Here is a 19,027-nt window from a genome sequence, read left to right as displayed (position 1 = left end):
AATTCGCGAATTATTCCATGCGGACATGGCACATTCGTCAATTTCCATATAATTGACATTTCATGCTAATCTCGCTTAAACGGCAGTTTTTACAGAAAAGTCATTAAACGCGCAATATATTTCGTATAAAACTGCGATGTACGACCGGGAAAGAAAAATAATATCTTCAGAAAAATTTGAAGTTATATTTATAGTTCAGGAAATTGCGAAATTTTAAATAAGGATTAAAATTAATAGCGTACTTCATGCGTAATCTTCTGGGACAACACATTTTTTAATTGCAAGTTGAAGTTTTCAAATTTTATAAATATTTAGCAAGTGCAACATTTTTTGCAAGTCTAAAAATACGGAATGAAATATAGAAAAATATAATGTTGCATGTAAAAAAATGGCATATAAAGACATAGTTAAATTATATCATTAAATTAAATAGTTAATTTCTTTATATGTAATTTTATTCAAAGATCTTTAAAGTATCACATATTGAAATAACACAAGAGAATAAAGTATTATTTTATATACTTTATTCCAATTATAAGCTCTTTTAATCACATCGAAAATTTACTCATAGCCAAGATTAAAAAAAGAGGAAGTAAAATTTTAGCAGAAATTAATTGAAATCAGCGAACGCATTATGCTCGCATGAAATATTCGATAAAAAAATAAAATGTGCAATAAAAATCATACGATAAAAATTTTTATCCTACGAATAAAGGTGCAAATACGAGAGGTTTAACGAGTATATATGTATAATTTACGTTCAACTGCAGACAAATGAAATGCAAAAAGAGGGTTATTTTTTTTTCCACTAGTAATCGGATTCTGATAAAATGCACATGTGCATCTAAGAGCTCATCTAGCGCCACACAAAATGTATGGAAAATTGTATGCATACTATATCGCGTAGAACAGTGAAAGAAAGAAGAGAATTATTTATCATTGCTATTGAGCTTTTGTGTGTGCAATCGAGGATAAGTTATATATTGATGAAATAATATTATTCTTTTATTATTTTAATATTTGTTTCTTTGAGGATTTTTAATCTAAAATTGATTAAAGTCATATACAAAGAAATTAATTAAGTTAGAGATTTTATAAAACTAAGTAACGATTATGGTGTTAGTGAGCTTCTTTAGAGGCCTTAGATGTTTTATAATTAATTTGCGATACTCAAGATATATTATGTGCGAATTCAAGGTAAAATTTTAATTATATTTTATTTTTCTTACATTACATGATATATAAAATTTATAAATAAAATTCTCTCTTGAATTTCGTTGCAAATTATAGATCGTTTAAAGAGATCTTTAGACAGTAAAACGGTTTATTATTACAGCTCCGAGATCGCGAATGCGCAATGAAGATGTCGGCGCATTAATTACGCTTGCAATAATGTAAAACACGTGCGCTTAGTATTGTTTTGGTCATTTCGCTCATTGAAATATGCTTGTTTAACGACTCGGCGATGCCGTAAATTTCCGATTGCTGCTGCGCATAGCATTGCATTCAAACAGAATATATGAGACTGCCATATAATATCTTTATGACTCGTTCGTTTAATTAGATAGCAATTTTGCGATCTTTTTTTTTCAAATAATTCTTGAAAAGAACAAAATTTTCAAAAATTCATATTGCATTATATACGTATATTTCGTATTCTCTATATCACATTATGTGATCTAATTAATACGATATATATGTATGTATTGCTGATTATAGTATTATGATTAATTTCCGTTTTAATATTTCATGTACCATTTGTGGTATTAATTATCATTAAGAAGAAATGTAGCGTAAGTCTATCGACATAATAAAATTTTAAACACATCAGCGGAATTGATTGCGTTTGTCGTTATTAAAGATTATCCGCTTTAAATGCAGCTGGCGAAGTTGCATTTCAGCATAGCGTCGAAATTTCGCGAGAGACAAAAAGAAGCGAGGGAGAAAAGAATTCCACATCCTTCTTGAAAAATTTACAATAAAAGGCACAAAATAATCACCGAGCATGTTGGTTGGCTCGTCGTGGAAAAATATCTGCACGCACGGTATTACGTGCTCTGCGACTCGAAAAGAGAGAAAGAAAGCAGTTTCCTTCGGGAATACCTACAGTTGGACGAAATCGCATCGTTGAAAAAGACAGGTGGACGTTGGATGGGTCGGACCTCGGCGCGGAATTGAATTATGTTTCGCTAGAGCGGGTATAACAAAAAAAGGAAGATAATAATCGGCGGTGTCTGTAAATTACAGGTATACTTTATCGCAATCTCTCGTTCGCGTTTCTTTTTTTTGTCGTTTATGCTTTTTATTGTTAAGCTACACATTTGACGAAAACTTTGATTCTACCGTGAAAGAGATGTCAAATGATTATTTTCCAGAAATCTTTTTCATATCTATAATTACCCCACATTCACACACTCTAAAAATTAATTGTAAGAAAGTGAATTTGAAACTACGTTAATATAAAAAAATGTGAATAAATAGCATTAAAAATATAAAAATTTGAGTTTTATACTGAAAAAGACACAGAATTCATATTAATTTAATTTATATAAAAATTATGCAAATCTTCAGATAAATGTGTGAACAATTAAATTTAAAAGATACAAAATTATAAAAGAAACGATAGTTTAATAAATATGTTACTTGTAATTATTATTGATCGTCATTTTCTCAACCACGAATTAGACGAGAGTACGCGGTTGGGGTTTTCTTGCGGTCGACTATAAGTCGAGTTCGATCACTTACGAGGTCACCAGAGCCTTTCTAGCGGTCTGCACGTTCTGCCTTTCATCTTTGCGAGTCTTTCTCCCACTGGATATTACGCTTTTTCGTGGACAGAAAACGCGGCGCCGTTGGCGATATCGGGCTATTTCTATACGTTATCAGGCGATCACGTAAAGGCGGACGGAGAAACTCTAGCGAAAAACACACCATCTATGTCGGACAATAAAGCCGACAATGTGCCTCGTGTATGATTCACGCATCATCTATTAAATCACCCGCTTTTCCAGGATAACATAAAATCTTCGATTTATTCGCGACGTAATCGAATGTGACCATTTCTAATAAATATATGATCAAATATTTACATTAAAATAAATAAGGCTTACATCAGATTGCAATCAAAAAATCTGATGTAGCTCAAAAATCTTCTAGTTAATTTTCCTTAACTTTTGTGGTTAATACGAAAAAAAGGATAGTAAAAAAAAAATTAAAAAATAAAGCTTTTGAATTTGAGATAAAATAAAGAACGCAATTTATTATTGAACCAAATAGATGGATCGCGGTGACGTAATACGAATGTAATAACGATTGTGAATTAAAATTTAGCTCGGATTTTCCGGCCAAAAGAGGAGTATCGCTTTAATTTTAATTTCCTGCGAGCACGCGTGCGAGAAGATTAAATCGTCAGCAAAGGGATATTCCATGCGTGAAAGGGTTAATGCACTGTGATAAATAAAGGCCGGGGTATGTATCGTATAGCAATCCCTCTCCCCCAGAGAAGTGATCGACGCATGTATAGGGATTATCTTGTCGCGTGGATCAGTTATGGCATTTCTGACGAACTTACCATTGATCACGTGCACGTTGACACTCGCTCTCTCCGCCACGGTAGGAACACAACTGTAGTTTCCGGAGTCACCGAGTTTCGCATACGTAATCCTCAATCTGTCACACAAAAGATAATAATTTATCGTTAAACTGTAATGGATGTATAACTCGTAACGTGTATATCTAATTGTTGTCGTCGCCATGTGTGCATTAAATATTTAAGTCGATTATATGGCAAATACAATATAAATAATATTATATATTGCAAGTAATGAATGTCAAGCATCTAGTAAAATAACTTAATTTTCAACTTTTCTATACTACATATTTGCATATTGCATGTAAGTTTAATTAAGAAAATTTTTTAAAAAAGATTGAAATTAAAATAAAAAAAAGATTAATCTATATCAAAGAAAAGGGTATAATAAAGAGACGAGTGACTTATATACGGAGGCAGAAAATTACTCGGTCGTTAAAGATGTCAGATATGAAAGCAGCCTTTTGAAGCGTGCTCTGTGAAGAGTTTTCTCGTTCCTCTCGCATACATTATCGAAAGAAAAAAATATAAAGATTCATAAAAGTATGAAAATAAAAATATGATTTTTAAAAAATAATAAATATAAGTATTTAAAATGTGATAAAAATAAAATTAATGCGAATATGGATATGAATATTTCCATGTACAATAATTCGATAAAATATATCATTTCACTATTCACAGAATTGAGTGCAGACTGTCAGGAAAACTTTCGTACATAACGTTCTAAACTATTACACTTTTTTGTTTCATAATTCACATATATCATGAAAAAATTTCGTACTTTTGTGAAATTTTCAAAGGTATTCATAATTTACAACGAGATCGTTATCACGCATTTCCATATACGTTAGTGGAGTATAGTTTCGTCAGGACATAAAGTACAGGATCATATAAAATAACTAATGATGCAACTGACAATAAAGTATCATTATTTCAGTGATAATTATCCAACGACGTTACTAGCGGCAACGATCCAATTATCCATCCTGCTCTCTGCGTAATGCATCGTGCATACTTTTGTCGAAGGTATCCGTGAAATGCAAATTGCATCCTGTTATGTAATTCGTAAATGCGATTTCAAGGTATTTCTATTATAGTTGACGATTAAATACATAAATGATGCAAGATATGCAATAAAAGAAATACCTACAAAAATATGCATATTCCAAAAATACCATTACAAAGGATATATTATGGTTTAAACAGAATTATAAACATATTTTCATAATGCAACTCATGCAAAAAAACAATTACTGATATAGCAACTTTTAAACTTAATAATATTAATTATTATGAAAGTGTGTTATACGCAAAATAATTATTAATTTGATGATTATTATCATAGAATTGTCATAAGATTAAGAGCTTTTCTTTTATTTTATCGTCGAAATATCTTACGATATTTTGCTTCTTTATCGCAAACGTCCGAAGTGATCTCAGTTTTTACGACTGTATAATATAATAGTGGTCCCTTTTTCTCGCTCAGAGTTTACATCGCGTCCGATCAAACTTCGAGCAACTCGTTCGACTGTAATAATCGAGGAACAGGGGGAGCGAAGTATTTCTTTTTTTTCCTGTTCGCTTTCCATTCTATTTGCTCGACACTCGTTACCGTTATGAACTGCAGTAAATCGATTTGTTCGGATCGATAGGTATAGAAATCGGAACATGGGCTCGAATTCTCAGGCTGTATCGCGTATCTGAAAGATTTTGCAGGTGCTGTAAAAGTACAAGTTCTCAAATGGGCATTAAATTGGTTCGGACGCGATACATGGAGTTCAAACGCATATAGAGATAAAATTCGGATTTAAGGTAAAGGTACACAAATAAACAGCATAAAAGTATGAAAATAAAAATATGATTTTTAAAAAATAATAAATATAAGTATTTAAAATGTGATAAAAATAAAATTAATGCGAATATGAATATGAATATTTCCATGTACAATAATTCGATAAAATATATCATTTCACTATTCACAAAATTGAGTGCAGACTGTCAGGAAAACTTTACATTAATCGCGTAAAAGTTAACTTACAGTCGGTCAACTTGACGAGAAATTAGCTGTCAAAGTAGTTTGAACGCGTTCCGAATGATTCTGTTGCGTCGAATTAGAATTTGTTATATATCGTACCATTAAACGAATGAAAAATCTATTTAAACATTTTCTGACATTTTTACCGTTTCAAACTCAATGATTATCTTTGCTAAACACGAAAGAAGCGTTGCAAAAATTTACCTTGACGCGTTTTCCTCAGCATCTTTTTACTTAGAAGAGAGAGCGAGATAAAAGTTCCTTATAAAAACTTTTAATTAATCTCCAACAGATTATCGATTACGAGAGAATACCTACCTATCGCTTAATTATTCGGTAATTATTTTCACTGGTATATAATCTCTAGCGTTTGCGTGGCGTAATTGTCGTTTTCTAGATAAGGAGATACATACTTCTGCCGCATCTGTATAGAGATTAGTGGACGCGCAGTATATATATATATATATATATATATATATATATATATATATAGATATATATATATACACGGGCATCCATTACACGATATATATAACGTCACGCGAAGAAGTTGCCCGCTGCTCCCAATAGATTATCGATTACTCATTTACTTCCCGTATTTCTCTCAGTAGTTAGCTTCATCGTGCTACGTCGTAATGCATCGCACTCGTGGGACCAATAACAACCGCTTAAGGTTACGTAACGCTGTCCCGCATATGCGGTTTGTACCGCCGCGTTTGCGCGAACCAAATGTTTCGCGAAATAATTATTGCGATGCCGGAGCGCGAGACGGGTTATAGCAGATATCCTCCGATGGGCTCCCGGGATAATGAAAACGTATGGCGGCGCCGGAGACTAACATAAGCTTCTCGACAACGAACATACACACCGTCTAGGTATATACGACGGAGGAAAGAGGTAATCTCGATGTGACGGAATAAAACGATATCCGGTTGCACATTATCGAAAGCTCGCACGATTTATGAGCGCGGAACTCTCAGACTTGAAAATCGACCTCGTAGATTAGACCCTCGCGCTTAACGTGAAATTTGAATATCTCGATCTCTTTATAAATGAGAATAATGTATTTACCGCGTCCTTTGGAATATATATCATGCGCGCGGCAATATTACTGCGGATAATATAACGCCTAGATAAATTCCTCGTGTGTCATTTTCGGAGCGAAAATTTGAATAGTTTGAATAGAAGAAAATGTGAATTATATATAATGGCGCGAAACAATTTTTTTTTTCAAATTTAAAAACGATGATAATATAGTAAATAAAATCTCAAGTGTATTTTGCATATATATATTTTTCAATAAATATCTGAACACAATGATAACTTATTAAATATTACGAGGCCATGTGTAACGAGCAATAAAAAATTATTATAAAACTTGGAAAAACTTTAATTTAAAAAAAAACCAATTACAAACGTTTCGAACTATACTTAGTCTTCTTCACTGCGCAATCAATATAATAATAAATAAATAAATATAAATGAAACTTCTAATAAAAAGTCGCAATACAATGTCAAAATAAATTAAATAATTATGTCAAAATTAAAAGGCGAAATACGTTAACAATAAATTTAAATTATTAAAAATAGTTCAACACGAACAGTCCCAATTAGAAGCAAAAATCGAATTAAAATAAATATCTGGGAGATCGTTAAAGTTCTCTCAACCATTTTGACAGCGATTACGTCCATTGTGAACAAATATATGGTCGCATTATGATGAAATTTACTGACGGGACTGTGCGACACATCCGTGGGAATATTTCGACTGTGACCGCGTTACTTTCAGACAGTTATGTCAGATTTACCGAGAGCGGACGTGCAATGCGCACGACGGAAGTCGCGGCCCAGGCAGCTGGGCGGCAATTAATTCGCTTCTTGAGCCGCGGCCTCGTAAATTTGTCGCGGCGCGATGTGCAACGCGGAGGAGCGTCGTGACAATCGTCAATCACGTCCAAAAACGGACGCGCGACGGACACAACGGCGACGGCGCAATATTTGGCCCGACACGTATATAAGCGGGCTAAACAGCCTCTCTCTCTCTCTCTCTCTCGCCCGAAATGCGGGGCATGTCCGATGGCGTCTTCACGGTGGGCAAGCCACGTAACAAAGGGCCCCTGTTTGTGCCTCGACGTTGCCCCGGACAATTAGAATAATCAGACGTCACGTGCGCGACGCCACGACGTCCCGACTCCTGGAATTCTTGTCTGGTCCGTCGCGCGAAATCATTTTTATCCCGAATTAATGGAGCGCGTAATGAACATAATATTGTACATTTTTTGGAATATTTTTGTACCTTAATTAACATTGTTATTTTATTATAAAAAAAACAGTGATTTAATATTTATTTCCAGAAAATTTTATTTATTAACGAATTTATTTATAATAAATATCTTGAAATGATGAAAAATGGATTTAAATTTAAATAAATAGATTTAAGATGGCAATATTCGTACCTATAAAGGTCGAAAATAAATGACCACTCTTACATTGTCGAGCGTTAATTATAATATGGGATAAATGTATTATATTTTTTCGCCGTTGTTACTTGCGAATACGTTGGCGGTGTGCGTTTTTAAGGGGACCCTGTAGAGCCGCGACGGGTATCGCGAAATAAATTAATTTGAGCGTAGGATCAGTTTTTCAAAGAGCCAGGACGACGTGTAGGACCGGCGGGACAACCACCCTGCGCGCCATTATTTCTCATTATTTTCTCTGGACGCGAGAGGGGATAAGCGGAAGGCCATTTATTTATTTCGCTGGTGGCGGCTCGAAAAAGATACGGGAACACCGTGTGCGATGAAATATTGTACACGCGACAGACGATTCAACGAAGGATATCTTCGGAGCGAAGGTTTCGAAAGGAAGAAGCGTTTGAACGAAAAAGGGCCGAAACTAACCCCGAATACTTGCCACGTGTAATCAGATCGCGAAAGGGGAGAAAAAAGTAACCGAATAGAGGGATGTGATATTTTTTTTTTTTATCCCGCTCATTGATCGAGTTTACTTCGTCACTGCCGCATAAACTTGTTTTCACACCAAGTCTTTGAACAAACAATTTTACAAAATTGCGGCGCGCATGTCGTTTAGGGTGACACGCATTGTATGTACATACCGGAACCGGTTTTGAAAAATGCGCTGCGGGAACGTTGCGACAAAAATTGAAATATTTAAACTGTGTTAAAATGTAAGCGTCGCAAATATATGGCGCGCGCGCGCGCGTAATCTTCATTTTTTATTTAGTCGACGTGTACTCTTGTGCCCGACTGGAGCCGTGGTAAAAAATTAAATAGCACTTCGTATAACAATATCACACGCGAAGCGTGCACGTTTACGAGAGTTCGCTCGGAGTGAGGGAAATGATGACTCTACATGTGCGACAAGCGTGACGGGTTTTTTTTTCCATTTCGTTCGCAGCGCGCAAAAACGAGTTTCGCGCAAACTGAGTTTTTGATATTTAAAAAAAATAAGTTATTTAAAAAATGTAATATATATATATATAAGCGCTCTTCTCTCTGTATCTTGCGAGAGAGAAAGAGGGACTATCGCATGCATAAACATTTATTCAAAATGCTTACGTATATTATAGAAAGAATTGATTGTCTCGTTATATTGCATGAATGAAGTAGAGAATGATTTAGCTGTAAAATTAAACTACAAATTTTTTGATTCATACCTCGATGTGAGGGCGTCGCTCCATTCCGTCTCCACGGTTATGCGTGGTTCCGCCTCGATGTCATTTTCTGATCGCGGTGACGTCACTACCGCCTGAGTCCCTCGGTACCAGGCTACCGTTCCCAGGTCGTGAGGACCTTGTGACATGAGACACGTTAATGTCAAAAGACTTCCGGTCTTCACGTAGATATCCGGCGGACCGCTTATTCTGGCTCGCGCTTCTGGAAAACGGAAAGCGAATTTTTGCGATGAATATAACGACGTATATAGAGGAGAACCTTGAGAGAGATTGTCGATAAAGCAATGCGAGTAATGCGGATTACGCTCTAGAGACTTGAAAGAGTTTGGAAAATAAGAAGAATAATTGAATACGTCACGTTTGTATAAATTCATCGGAGAGATTCGAATTTTACAGGGCGCGGCGAAATGCAAACATAAAACAACGGCATGAGGGAGAAATAAATCGGTGAGAGACAGTTTTAATCGTCGAGCGCTCGTTTACGCGAGTTTACACGTGTTGCATCGAACTGCTCGATAAAGCCATATCGCGATGTAATAAAAGGTAGGCGATTAAGTTGAAAAAAATTGATGGTGAGCCACCGATAACGGCATTATTGCTGCGGGGGTTCGATTAAAAGCATCGATAATTGATAAAATACGACCGATTACTTACGAGCGATTTTATAATAGTCACGCGCGCCTGACGAGAAAACGTTTCGTATCCATTTGTGGATATTCAGACGAAAAATACGGTCTATTTCATAAATTTGTAATTGCGGAATCAACAACATTTATCCGTTTTCATAAGCATATAGGCTTTGTAATATTTCCGTAATGTTCGCGCTCCGGATTTAAAATATTATATTATATAAAATATGCATATATGTATGTATTTTATACAATATTTATTTTTAAATCCGTATAGTGCACTCGATCGCGCATGCATTCTCTCTATGTTTTTGATATATAATAGTTTTTAACGGGAAACGTTCCTTCCCCATTTTGCAAGACGCATCGATGCATCATCTGCATAAAGGAGCGCCGTGAAAAACGGCGAGGCTGCACCTCGACGAGATATTCGATCGATAAGTCACATACCACGACTGTCCACTTTTCAACCTCTGGTGGATTCTCCGCGTCATGGTTGCCGGTTCGGATTTTATATCACATCACGATGACCGGGCGCATTCTTGCCGAGCTGTCATCCCGAGTCATAGAACCTCGCGTCTCTCGATTTTATCACACGCGGGCGGCAAAATGGATGTGTCGAATTTGAAGAAGACGCGTAGAAAAGCGTAGAAAAGCTCGGTCTTGCTCCGAACGATAAAAAGGACATTCGGGGTAAAACGTCGCTTTCACGCGGAAAGCGATCAACTTTTGCATCGACACGTTACAACATTACTAACTCTGAAATGCGCGCACATCGGATTACGACGGATTATTATGAAGCTCGACATGAATAATATTATAATACCGATAAATTATATACGTATATGTATGTTAATACGTACAGCCAGCGCTACGATATAATTAATTAAAACATAATATCCATTAACGATAAGTTTATTTATAATAATTTGCAATTTCAGGTGTTTGCGAGAATGGTCGTCGCATTTGCAGCATTTTAGGATTATACATTGATTCTAAAATTTAATTAATTTCTTTAGCAGTTTTAGAAACTCTCGACTTGATATTCATTAAAATCATTTATATCTAATTTTACTACGCAAATAAAGAGAACTGTATATATTTCATTAAATTTTGTATTATCAAAAGAAAAAAGGTTATACCTTAATTCGTGATCTATTTCATGTATATACAAAAATTCTTCAAAGTTTGTTCAAAGAACGGAAAAAATAACAGCTAAACTACATCGGAAAAAATATTCAGAAAATCTTTTTTATGAGACAATTTAAAGAACTTTATTTTGACAAGACTTTAGATTGTACCTTTAGAATCGTATAAGTCATGTTTGAAGCGATAGTCTTTTGTCGTTCATGTCTTACTGAAAATCTTTTATAAGGTTTAGATGAGGTTCAGCCGAAGTTCACTGCGAGATCTCCGTTTGTAATGCAAAAGATGCGCTGACCGTATTCCGACAGGTCGTTTTTTCTTCACTTTGAAAAGGGACCATCAGTTTTACATTACGCTGTATTGGAGATTAGTTTCTTTGTGACCTATCTATCTCTCGTTTTCTACTGTCTCCTACATAGTGTTTACGTTACCCTGGATCGATAGTCTGCGAGGGTATTCTACTCGTATACGGAGTAAGGAACGATTTTATTTCTTAAGTTTGTGTACAGCATGCAAATTTAAACTCGATGTTAATTCGTCGTTGCTTTGGAATAATGTAAATTAGTATTTGTCTTTTATGAATAAAGATGATGGCTAATACAGGAGATAATTTTATCAAAATTGAAAACTATTTTTATAATGCACATCAATTTAAGAGGACAGATACAACAAACGTGACAGTATCTGCATATTTTGTTTATTTTTCGATCTATTTTCCATCTAGCGCGAAATAAGATAATTTTAACGAAACAGAGAAATCCAGAAAATTACGGTTGCTTCAATGTGCATCTAATTGCACTCGCGTTACAACTGTCAGATACATAAATACAGCCGGCTGGAGTTAATGGAAGTTCAACGTGGCAAATAATCGATTCCAGTTTGCGGAATATTACGATGATGTAGATTACACGAATAATTCTCAGTTCAGTTGCGTATCAACGTCGGGCGGCGTACTTGCCAGGATAATTACTTCGCTGAACTCGTGCTTACGTTTGGAATAGTAACGATATTGAATTAACACTTGTTCATATATATATATATATATATATATATATATATATATATATATATAACTAAAATATAATTTTCAACTGCACATTATTTTATAGAAGAAATAATTTTCATACACTTTTCAGACTTCAAAATTAGATTTTATGTATGTTTCTGATAAGTTTGGATAATTATATTCCATCAGAATGATTGCTCAATAATTTCAAACTCGAAAATTTTTGCGCTTACGAGATGGAAAATAAACTTTTATTTAATGTAAATATACACTAAGACTATCTCGAGGCTCTTTAATATTAAATACAATTAAGAAAGGCCTTAAGAGCCATACATCCGCAGGAACATCCGCGTATGGCTCTTAAGATCTTTCTTAATTGTATTTTTATTTAATGTTATCCGAGCAATTTTTCAAATATTCAGTAAGAGTAAAATATATATGTTCAAACTTATAAAACAATAAATTAATTTTAATTTGTATTTCATGAATATATTCGTACTCCCCGTTGCTTCAAACATTAATTACGTGACTGTTCATCTTCATTAAAGATGTTTTTGTAATTAATAGTTCTCCTATCTAAACAGAGACAATGCAATATTACATCCATCTGTTTAAGATTACGCATTTCACGATCTTCGTCATATATAGCTTTGTCTCTTAACTGCTCACATTCGTGTTTGCCACTCACTACAGCTAAGGAGAAATTGTGTCGGGTACTGAGTGTCAGTACAGTAATAGAGAACAGATTCCAATTTACAGCGCGTAGGAACAAGGAGCCCTTAGGTGCAGCTAATCCGATGTACGGAACGGCGAACACGGATGTATCAGCCGTTTAAGCTGCTTAACGTCAAAGTGACTCGAGATGCCTCCCAAGTAGGTTCAAGTGTGTGTAACTTGTTTTATCGTATAACACGTGTCACCCAGACGGCTGCAAATAATATGCTCGTACTACTCTTTGATTATACATTGTTAAAAGTTTTGCCGATGACAGACGATACGACGTCTACATGTTAATGTTGTAATATAAGTATCGTAATAATATTGAATTTGTTAAAGTCTTGTTTAAAGTTTGCTACGCACCAGAAAATTCGCAGCAAGACATTTATGTCAAATTTGAGAAGTTTTTCCTTTTCAAAAAAAGACATGTTAAGTCGATTCTCACAAGTCTCTTTTCCGCGATGCTGATTGACTTTAATCAGCTGATTTCTGTCAAAAAAAGAAATATTAATAAAACGTTAATTTGCTAATTAAACTTTAAAATAAAATGTTATAAAAATTAAAATTATAATACATTTCAAATCATATGTTTTATGATACTTTAAACACGATTAATATTTTTGACAATTATCAGCTGATTTCTGTCAAAAAATTCGAGTTTAATAAAACTTTAATAATTTTTTAAATATAAAATTGAAGAATGGCGCGCGCTTATGTTGTTCTAATGTTATAAAATATTAGAGTGTAGTCAAAGTTTCAAAAATACTAATACTACTGTATTCATATTTTTTGTGTTGTTTCTGAAATACGTTAAAACGTAGTAGACGGTAACATCACGATACGAGAGCTACATCTATACTATCGAAAGAGCTGATCTAGTCGAACAGACCGGGGTGGCCTCTCGTCGGAAGTTCGTATATATCTGATGGCGTGACTTATTACTTCGCGACGATCCGTCTCCGGTACACTTATTTTATCTTCCATAGAATTCTCGGCCAATAAATTGGCGAAGTTCCGTCCAGGCGAGTTGAATCACGCGTGGTACGGATTGAGTTCTCAGGTATATCTGTCGCGTGGTCGACTCTCGAACTCATCCCGAACTTGGTTAAAGTCGCGCTGCCGATAGGCAAGTTTCCTCGGACGTTGTTAAAGTTGGAAACGTAATAAATCCGATGTGGAGAGGATCTCTGGATGTGGAACGTCCCGCTTTTTCAATAGTTTAAAATACATGGCGACCGAAAATTAACGATAAAACGTCTTTCGCCGAAACGACTGACGAAACCAAGAAAAAATAAGAAAACTTTTTCTTACGCGCCTACACAGGCATTTGAAATAATTTATTTATTATTATTTATCGTTCAATGAATTTAATCAAAATTATACAATGATAGTTTTGAGAAAGTTTTTTTTCTTTAGCTTTATTGCTTCGTGAAAAAATGATAAAATATCTTTTTACGATATTATAAATAAAAATTATTAATATTTAATTGCTTAATCAATTATGATAATTGCTATATATTAGATTTAAAATTTATTCATCAAGCGTAATTTTACGGAATAAAATATTAATTAAGAAATAATTTTATAATCATATATTTAGTTTTATTCTTTTTAAATTTATGATTTTTACTAATTTTTAAAATGACACGTATTATACATATATTATTTTCTAGATATAAGAAAAATATATTAATTTATGAAGAATAAACATAAAAATAATTTTAATAAATTAAATTAATGTATTAAAAAAAAGAAACACTTTTGTTACTCAAAATTTGCTTTTACTCTATTAAAAGGATACTGTTTGCAAAAGCGGGACTATTTACATAAACGAGCTACATACAGATATGACGCAAGAACTACATTTCTCATCACGCAAGTATCGCTCATGAAATGTCAATATGAATCTACTAGCTTTTATACATGTGGTTTATTTAATTTTCGCATCAGCAAATTTGAATTCGACATTTCGTCGTGCGATGCACCAGTTATTGCTGATAAAAATACAAACGCGTTTCCGCCGGATATATTTTCCACGTGCTCAACCAATATGATTTATTCGACACTTTATTCGATGTATTCACCCGTTTGCGTCAGCGGGTTATCAGCAAAAATCATTATTGAATCCTTAAAAGTGAACATTAGTCTCTCATTCACAGACACATTATTGCAGTAGCTATAGTTCCGCGCAATATCATATCTCGCGAGAGATCGTGAATGGAATTCTTTTTTTCCCTCGCATGAAAGATGTAAGAAATCACGGGAATATTTTAACTTTGGTCAGCGGCCACGATTTATTGCCGTATCGACGGCAATAAATTATTTATCGATTCGCGCCGCGATTGCTCCGTTATAGCGATATGTGAAGGTTCACGGACCCGGGAAAGCTATCGTACATCGCGCACATTTCCACGCGAAATAATAAAATCTGGAATGCTGCCCGGATATATCTGGGTTAAAGGTTAAGTCCACTTTCAGTGGACTTCGTGCCGGAAAGATACGCGGTATCATTTACTCGACGACAAGATCGCATTCCGAGTCCGGCATGAAACTGCGCTTTAATCGATTTCATTCCTTTCCGTTGAAGTAGAGTGGCGTTCGCATACTTTCCGACAATAGAATGTACATACATACACACTCTCTCTCGATAGGAAAGGTATGAGGTCCAGATTGCGCCTGGATGATCGAAGAGAAGGCAACCTTTGTGTCCTTCGCGTGCTCGCGTTTCGTTGCACTGTCGCTATTCTTTTTCCCTTATTGGAAATATTTCATCGGAGTGCATGGAAAAAAGAACGGCTTCCGTCTCTCTTATTCAATTTTACATGTCATTTTTCTATATCTTCTCACTATATACACATCGTCTCATTGTAGTCGAGATAAATAAAATAAGGGAAGAGAGTTCAATTGACATTTCCATGCTGATAAAACGCATCGCGTTATTTTTATTCGCATTAATGTATTTTTTCCAGATTATTAAGATGTTGTTCGCAGCCGGTGGAGCTCGTTTTACGGAGAACGATGCAGTCATCTCGTCGCGTGGATTTATCGGGCGACTCGGCAGACGCGCGCGCGTTTGTCTTCAAGATAATAAGCCGCGCGGTCGTGTTTCTAAGTTCGCGCGGTTGCGATTTAGCGGCGCGTGGTGAATTTATGCGGAACGGGCTGGTAATACCGGGACCGCGGGAAGTGAATTATTCGACCTCGGGGAGCGCCGGCGTGGCCGGGCAACTCCCCGAACGAAGGAATACGAACAATCGTCGCTGATGAAAATCATCCGGATCGAGTTCGACAATGGGGCGGGAGACATAGAAACTCGGGAGAGAATCCCGAAGCGACGAGACGAGACGACGACGACGACGACGAGAAAAACTCGACAACGCTTAACGACTTGGGACTGTTTCGCTCCTAACCGAAACGCAAAACATTACCGAATTGCAGCCGTGAGGAAACTTTTGGGAATTTCCGACGATGACGACGCGACCGGAGGGCAAAAACATTCCCCGGTTGCGCTTTTAACGCTGTCACTCGCCTTCGTTGTAAGTCTAAATAGGCCAAGCTCATCCTCGTCCGCTTTCAAGAGGAGAAGATTATTACGTTGAAAACAAAAGGCTCTTCAGAGTATATTGATATGCGGTGGAGATGCTTTGTGGGAGATTTATAGCGTCGTGAATCTTTCATAGATTCTACGGGATTCTCAGATATACTATATATATATATATATATACGTAGATTTATCGTACCGCAAATTATCAAGTTATAAAAGGAAGGGATTCGTATAAATTATTGGCATTTTACAGTCGGCTTTTTTCCGAATCATTAAATTTATAGATGTATATATTTTGTTTCTAATTTCTAAGAAATTTATTCTCACATTTGCCGCACGCGATGCAAATTTATACCCCAAAATTTTCCTTTAGCGCGAGAAAGGAAAATTTAGGATCGCTAGTTATCATTTATATACATATTGGTAATCGATATATTATTGTTGCAAACTACAAAAGAGAGAGAAACTTTTACATCTTCTTAGACGAGAAAGAGAGAGAGAGAGAGAAACAAAATTTACAAGATTCTCTCCGAGCATTTACATGGAACGGAGTAAAATAGTTCTTCTCAAACTTCGATTCTCAGCGATTCTTCTTCCGCGGCGTTAATTTATCCACGCTCGTGCATCAGCACAGACATGTTGGTGTTGGTACGATCGAATACCCGGACGCGATCGGGGATCGTTCCTCATCCGGCGCGCTAAACAAAAGATATGTCAACCGACCCTCGTGGACAATATACGGGGTGGCGAATAGCGGCCATTAGAAGCAACGAAACAGTAGGTAAATGCATTCTGGCGCGGGTACGTGTTGTGTCCGATATAGAAAGGGTGACACACACATACGTGTATTTATACATACATATATATATATATATATATATATATATATATATATATATATACGTATACATGCGAACAAGCGCATGCATCCTTTCTCTCCTCTCTGTGTTTCCCATCTCTTTTCCCTCATCAACCTTTCATCGCGCTTTCCTTCTCTCTCGCTTCAACAGTCGTCCGTGTATTAATTATCTCGTTACGCGACGCGTTCCACGGCTGGTCCTGTAATTTATGCGATCTATTCGGGTTGTGTTCGCACTCATTGCGTTGCCACGCGGTTATAACCCTCCCGTCGATTTTTTTTTCGAGCTTTTTCGAATTTCCTGGCAACGATCCCATTAAACGATCGATTAACGCCAACCGCGACAAAATATATTAGCTCTTCCAATGGGTTATCGAATGAAAGAATATCCTAAAGTTTAGGCTGTGTTACAGTTTAGCAAATGCTACATAGTATATTTTCTCTCTTTTACTATTATTCATTTTCTTTCGATTGTAAAAGTATGATAGTCGTATTTTAACAGTGATTGTAATTGAAAATAATGTTTGTATCTCATCAGAAATTTTATATTTTTTTATCAATTTAAAGTGTGAGACAGGCAATAAGAGCCAAATCGCGGATGACAGTGCGTTATCCCAACGAAACTTAATTTTTTTCCGTTAGAATTAAATACCTGTGCACAAAGCACCAAATTTTACTTGGTTTTATATTTTTTAAATTTGTAATTAAAATTAAAACCAAAGAAAAATCGAGAGAATTATTTAACTGCCATCAAATTTTCTCACAGTCGCAAATCTAACTATCTATATTAAAATAAATGATAAATTACAATTTTTTTTCTGTTATAACAAGACCGGTTACACAAAATTAATCCTATTACTTACACAAAGGATATAATTTCTTTCTCACATATACATACATAGGTACATATATTTTTTCAAACGAGAGCTATGAATCGTCGGATCAGCTTAATAACGTGATCGATTCCATTTCAAATAACTCGAGAGATGGTAATCACTGCGAAGACCCTCCTACAGATCCGATATAATTTTAATTACTCATAACTTTCGTCGCGCTGATGTTTCGATGCGCAAAAACTCCCTCTCGAGAGACGCTAAATATTCCTTTCGCGCTCGTTTTAGTAGATCGGCAATTAAACTCGACGTTAAGCATGCACGCCTCACTCATTTCCAACTTTCGCGTAGGAGATCATCTCCCGTTTTTTTTTTTTTTTTCACTCCTCTTTTTCGTCATTCGCTATCAACTTCCGACTTTCAACTCCGTAAAAGTGTCGGAACTAGTCTTTGCCTCCCGTAATCAAGAAGTACCGAGAGAAAACGATTCGTCGGATCGCGGTGGTCGGCCGCTTTCGCTGGGGATGATACGCCATTTAACGTCCCAATTAGACGAGTTTACATTTTTAATTGATCGCTTAAGTTCACTCTCGTTACTCCCGTTGCAGCTACCGAGGCAATCAGCTGCGCAAACAAACTCCGCTGAATAAAATTGTACGATGGCGCGCGGATGAAATTCATCGTTTGAACATCTTTTTTCTCTTTCTCTCTCTCTCGCTCTCTCTGTCTCTTTCTCATTTCCCCCTTTTGCTTTTTACGTCTATCTTCGTCGCCCCTTCATGACACGCTCGTTGCTAAAAAAGTCTTTTTAAAAGCGCTTCATCTCTTTACATGGCTTTACTTTTCCCGGGCTATGAAACGATCGTTTACGGATTGTAAGTTATTTTTATCGAGGAAACGTACTAATTATAGCCAATTTAAATTTATTCCAATTAATAAAGAAAATATGGTATATTAAAAAAAAAAAAAATT

The 19,027-nt window shown here is 35.6% G+C and overlaps 2 protein-coding genes across 2 annotated transcripts in view; one reads left to right on the top strand and one right to left on the bottom strand.

The window, feature by feature from the left end:
* dpr1 (defective proboscis extension response 1) overlaps window positions 1–19,027 on the bottom strand; it is a 355,906-nt gene that overhangs the window by 31,191 nt on the left and 305,688 nt on the right. Inside the window, exons 4-5 of the mRNA XM_085488239.1 lie at window positions 9,304–9,523; window positions 3,572–3,669 (exon numbers count right to left, since the gene is read on the bottom strand). Of these exons, the coding sequence (XP_085344365.1) occupies window positions 3,572–3,669; window positions 9,304–9,523 (318 nt within the window). The remainder of the gene's footprint in view (window positions 1–3,571; window positions 3,670–9,303; window positions 9,524–19,027) is intronic.
* Pect (phosphoethanolamine cytidylyltransferase) overlaps window positions 1–19,027 on the top strand; it is a 125,667-nt gene that overhangs the window by 97,133 nt on the left and 9,507 nt on the right. The gene's annotated exons all lie outside the window — the stretch shown is intronic.

This window comes from Nylanderia fulva, unplaced genomic scaffold (assembly GCF_048542155.1).
Source record: "Nylanderia fulva isolate GAGA-0341 unplaced genomic scaffold, ASM4854215v1 Scaffold66, whole genome shotgun sequence".
Taxonomy (NCBI): domain Eukaryota; kingdom Metazoa; phylum Arthropoda; class Insecta; order Hymenoptera; family Formicidae; genus Nylanderia; species Nylanderia fulva.
This window is presented reverse-complemented; position numbering and strand designations above follow the sequence as displayed.